Below are 4,776 nucleotides of genomic sequence, written 5' to 3'. Positions count from 1 at the left end.
TAGTGGTTAGCGCTGTCGCCTCACAGCAAGAAGGTCCTGGGTTCGAGCCCCGGCTTCTGTGTGGAGTTTGCATGTTCTCCCCGTGTCCGCGTGGGTTTCCTCCGGGTGCTCCGGTTTCCCCCACAGTCCAAAGACATGCAGGTTAGGTTAACTGGTGACTAAATTGAGCGTAGGTGTGAATGTGAGTGTGAATGGTTGTCTGTGTCTATGTGTCAGCCCTGTGATGACCTGGCGACTTGTCCAGGGTGTACCCCGCCTTTCGCCCGTAGTCAGCTGGGATAGGCTCCAGCTTGCCTGCGACCCTGTAGAAGGATAAAGCGGCTAGAGATAATGAATGAATGTTTTTTTCTCCTCTCCAACCTTTACTTCCCTATAGATTAGCTTTACCTGCCTATCCACCATGCATTCGGTACATTTTTTATTTATTTATTTTTTTGCTTCGGATCGGATGAGGGGGGCCCCATACATACCTTTGCCTGGGGCCCCCAATTTGCTAAATCCGCCACTGCCTGGGGTCCTTTGTGACCTCACCGACTATTACATGCTTTGCTCTTGGAGTGATCTTTGTTGGTCAACCACTCCTGGGGAGGGTAACAATGGTCTTGAATTTCCTCTATTTGTAAACAATCTGCCTGACTGTGGATTGGTGGAGTTTAAACTCCTTTAAAGATGTTTTTGTAACCTTTTCCAGCCTGATGAGCATCAACAATGCTTTTTCTGAGGGCCTCAGAAATCTCCTTTGTTCGTGCCATGATACACTTCCACAAACATGTGTTGTGAAGATCAGACTTTGATAGATCCCTGTTCTTTAAATAAAACAGGGTGCCCACTCACACCTGATTGTCATCCCATTGATTGAAAACACCTGACTCTAATTTCACCTTCAAATTAACTGCTAATCATAGAGGTTCACATACTTTTGCCACTCACAGATGTGTAATATTGGATCATTTTCCTCAATAAATAAATGACCAAGTATAATATTTTTGTCTCATTTGTTTAACTGGGTTCTCTTTATCTACTTTTAGGACTTGTGTGAAGATCTGATGATGTTTTAGGTCATATTTATGCAGAAACATAGAAAATTCTAAAGCATTCACAAATTTTCAAGCACCTCTGTAAAACATGTCCACCCTGTAATGTGATCATTCAGTGAATCTTATTGTCATTTCATGAAAGTTATTTCTAAAACAGGGATTCTTATTTATTTTTCATAACAGCGTGGATATAGTTAATGATCAAATCTTCAGAAATGTGTGCATACACACGTGTGACAAATTAAAGGAAAATCTGGAAGCTCTGTTACACTGTTGGGGCATTTTACTGCCCTGCTTTTGCTCCACTTGTCCCCTTAGACAGAAGAGTCGCTCCAAATCAGTCCACACTTCTTCTGACTGATCATCTTTATCCTATGATGAAACATCTCTACAAACCCCTCCTTCGTGCTGGTAGTGTGGACGTTAAGAGCTGTTACCTGAAGAGCAGCTAAAAATGTGGCATTGAACACGATATCTAGTGGTAAATGCAGCATTATTCATTAATTAATATGCAAAATGCTCAATCTAATTTGTGGAAGTACTACAGCCAGCCACTAGAGGATGTCAGATATTTTGGCTTCATGTTCAACTTCCTGATACAACATCCACTCACATATACAGTCACTGGGGCTCACTGAATATGACTGGATGATGATGATGAAAATGATGTAAATCATATGACATGACCTTCACAGTCACCAGATCTCAACCCAACTCAAGACTATTGGAGAACTTGGAGCTGTGAGACAGCAGCAATCCCCACGTCACCACCACCATGCCACCGAATATCATGAACTGTGTGGAAATTTCCTTTTAGTTCACATGTGAGAATTATTATGAACATAAAGTAATGAGACAATATCAACAATACCATTCACTGAGTATTTATCAGAGAGCGAATGAACACATGGTGCTTTTAATATCATTTTTAAAAATTCACAGGTGTGTTTTATTCACTGCTGAATTCAGTGTTTCAGTGATGTGTGTGTGTGTGTGTGTGTGTGTGTGTGTGTGTGTGTGTGTGTGTGTGTGTGTGTGTGTGTGTGTGTGCAGTTTGCTGAATATCTCTGCTGTAGGTGTGGGTGTGGATTTGGTAAGGACCTCTCCTCCTCCTGTCCTCTCATTATCTCATTAATAATAGCGTCTAACATTTGTGTTATAACATGAATGAAGAGTCAGTTTTCATCTCAGTTCACACTTAGAAATCATACTGACCTGATACTGGGCAAAAAGTATAAAAATATATTTGATATCTTGCACATAAGAAACACATTGTATTGCTTTCTGTAGTTTTTAAGCACTGTTATGTGCTGATTTTATTATAATTTAGTATGTTTGGATACCAAAACAACACAATATTTTAAAGAATAATGCATGTTTTGTCAAAAACTATATACATCCAGCAATATACACAAGTAACTCTTATAAATTAAACCTCAGACATATCATATGTACACTTTTTACAACATGTTTGAATCAAGCTGTCTCTGTGCTCTCTTCTTCCACTTCTGTTCAGTAATGACACGGTGCACGCTTTACTCTGCACTCCTGCAAACACAAGCACATTTTACAACTTAGTTTTGTCTCTTATATCGATAATAGAAGAATATTAAGCTCTCACACTATGTAATAAAATGAACCCACCTTTTTTCTAACGCTGTCTTGATGTATTTCTGAGTAAATTCAGATTTTGGATTCAAGCATTTTTTTCCTGCACCGTTCTTCAGAGTGACACTACAGAGATAAATAACAAGTTAGAAAACTCAATAGAATTAAATTCAGTTGTATTATACATTGTTTTGGATGTTAGCTTTCATTGAACTTACATGATTTCCACATTTTCACAAGATGCACTAGCAGGGTAAACTTCAATCTTGGCAATCCGTTGTAGACGAACTGTGTTAGCTGCAGGACCCTGACACAAACACCTCGATACGCTGATCTTGGCCTGTCCTGCAAACAGAAGGAAATTGTAGATTTGGAGTTTTTACAACTCTGTTGAATCCTGTTTATTATGAAAAGAGGTGCAGATGAGGATGAAGAATCTTACCTTGTACATGAACAATAAGTAGACAGGCAAACACAAGAAAAACTGCAGCAGACTTCATTTTCCTCTCGCTCTTGAACACACTCGATGCTCTGAAGATTCTGGTGATGATTTTCTTCTTGATGCTTGTTGATGATGTGAATGAACGAGTGTGTTTCCTCCTCTTTTATATGCTCAGATCGGTGTTTTCCCATCTCCCTTCCTTTTGGAGAATCACTTTTACTTTCAGTCGTACTTCCTCTGGAGCTCACTTTCTTATTTCTTAGAAATGGTTTATCTGATAGTCAGCATTGACTGAGTCTAAATTTACTCACTGTGTTTGGGTTTTCATTTAATGAAGTCTGCAACTTTATTACTAAATCTGACGTATGGCAAACTTTACATCTAGATTCTGTGCAAAATTTATCAGAAGTTGAAGGAGCAATCATGAACTTTTCATATTAGTGAAGGTGAAATAACAACAGTTTCATTGCTAATCTCTCAAATGTTCGCTCCCACAATAATAACTGTGATTGTTACACATCAGGTCTTATTTTTGCTCTCACATCTGTTCAAGTTTAAATTGATTACCAATTCTGATCAACTGCTTGCAGCTGTTTGATGCTGAAATATCACCTTATGACTTTACAAATATAACATCACCAGGTTGTGGTTGAAAACATAGTGACAAAAAAAATAGAGATTTTTTCCTTTGAAATATAGGATGGAAGTAAAAAAAAAGCTGAGTAAAATAAACTTAAGTCGAGGAACAAAGTAAATATACTTTCATAAATCCCACCTCTGGATTTCATAGGAATGAAGCTCTAACCAAAGGTCCGAGCGTTAACCCCACCCCTAACCCTTATGTTCATCTTTCTAACATTTTATACAAACTGAGGAATCTGATTTTTCCTCACTTGAGACCATGCTGCATTCAACTGAACATTATTCATCTTTGAAACAGTAAAATATACAACTGTGTATGCACTTAAAAGCTAGATATTTAGCATATACCGTATATTCACACATTCATACTTTTTTCTCTCTGAAATCACTTTTCATCTTTCTATGTGCAGTGAAATGTTCTGCTCTGAATTTCAGATGGATTTGTTGTGTTGCTGATTTCACTGTGGAAATTGTTTGTCTGGGGTTTTTGTGGAATAGTAGGCTTACAGAGAAAGGAGAACTGTTTTTGCAGCCGCAATGGTGTCAAAGTGCATGAGGGTAATTGCATGTGTCTCCTGAAAGCAGCAAATGAAATTGAAACGTCATTATTTCTCTTTTCAGTGGAAATGAACTGGGATATTAAATATACACGTGTGTGTCCTGGATAGGAAATGTTCAGATTATCATTGAAATCATGCAACAACAGAAGTTCAAATATACACATGCTTAACCTTAACTCTACTTCAACAAAATGTCAGAGCTTTAAACCAACTTTGGTACTTTTTTATCTTTAGATAGAGTCATTAGTAAATATTGGTAAGGTCAAATATCCACCACTTCATAAATTTTTCTTTAAAAAAGTTTGATTTTTGCACATGATGTTGTCCATCGTGCTACACTGTGATGACTGTGAATTTATTAAATTTCTTACATTGAAAGACAACATCAACTGTTCGTTTAAAAAAAAAAGGACTGTGCACTGAATTTTAAGCTTTGTCTTCTCTGTAGCAGAAAGTACAGTGGTGCTTGAAAGTTTCTGAACTCTTC

At 37.8% G+C, this 4,776-nt stretch overlaps 1 protein-coding gene across 1 annotated transcript; it reads right to left on the bottom strand.

Annotated features, from left to right (window-relative positions):
- Positions 1-2,375: 2,375 nt before the first annotated feature.
- On the bottom strand, positions 2,376-3,200 carry LOC132872940 (C-X-C motif chemokine 11-6-like). Its single transcript, XM_060908082.1, has 4 exons — positions 3,088-3,200; positions 2,864-2,990; positions 2,682-2,771; positions 2,376-2,585 (listed from the first exon to the last, which is right to left on the bottom strand). Exons 1-4 carry the CDS (start codon positions 3,143-3,145, stop codon positions 2,573-2,575), a joined length of 288 nt encoding a protein of 95 aa, XP_060764065.1. The 5' UTR covers positions 3,146-3,200; the 3' UTR covers positions 2,376-2,572.
- Between the last annotated feature and the right edge of the window lie 1,576 nt (positions 3,201-4,776).

Source organism: Neoarius graeffei, chromosome 24, assembly GCF_027579695.1.
Source record: "Neoarius graeffei isolate fNeoGra1 chromosome 24, fNeoGra1.pri, whole genome shotgun sequence".
Lineage (NCBI taxonomy): Eukaryota > Metazoa > Chordata > Actinopteri > Siluriformes > Ariidae > Neoarius > Neoarius graeffei.
Note: the sequence above shows the minus strand (reverse complement) of the source record. Positions and strands in the feature narration are given on the sequence as shown.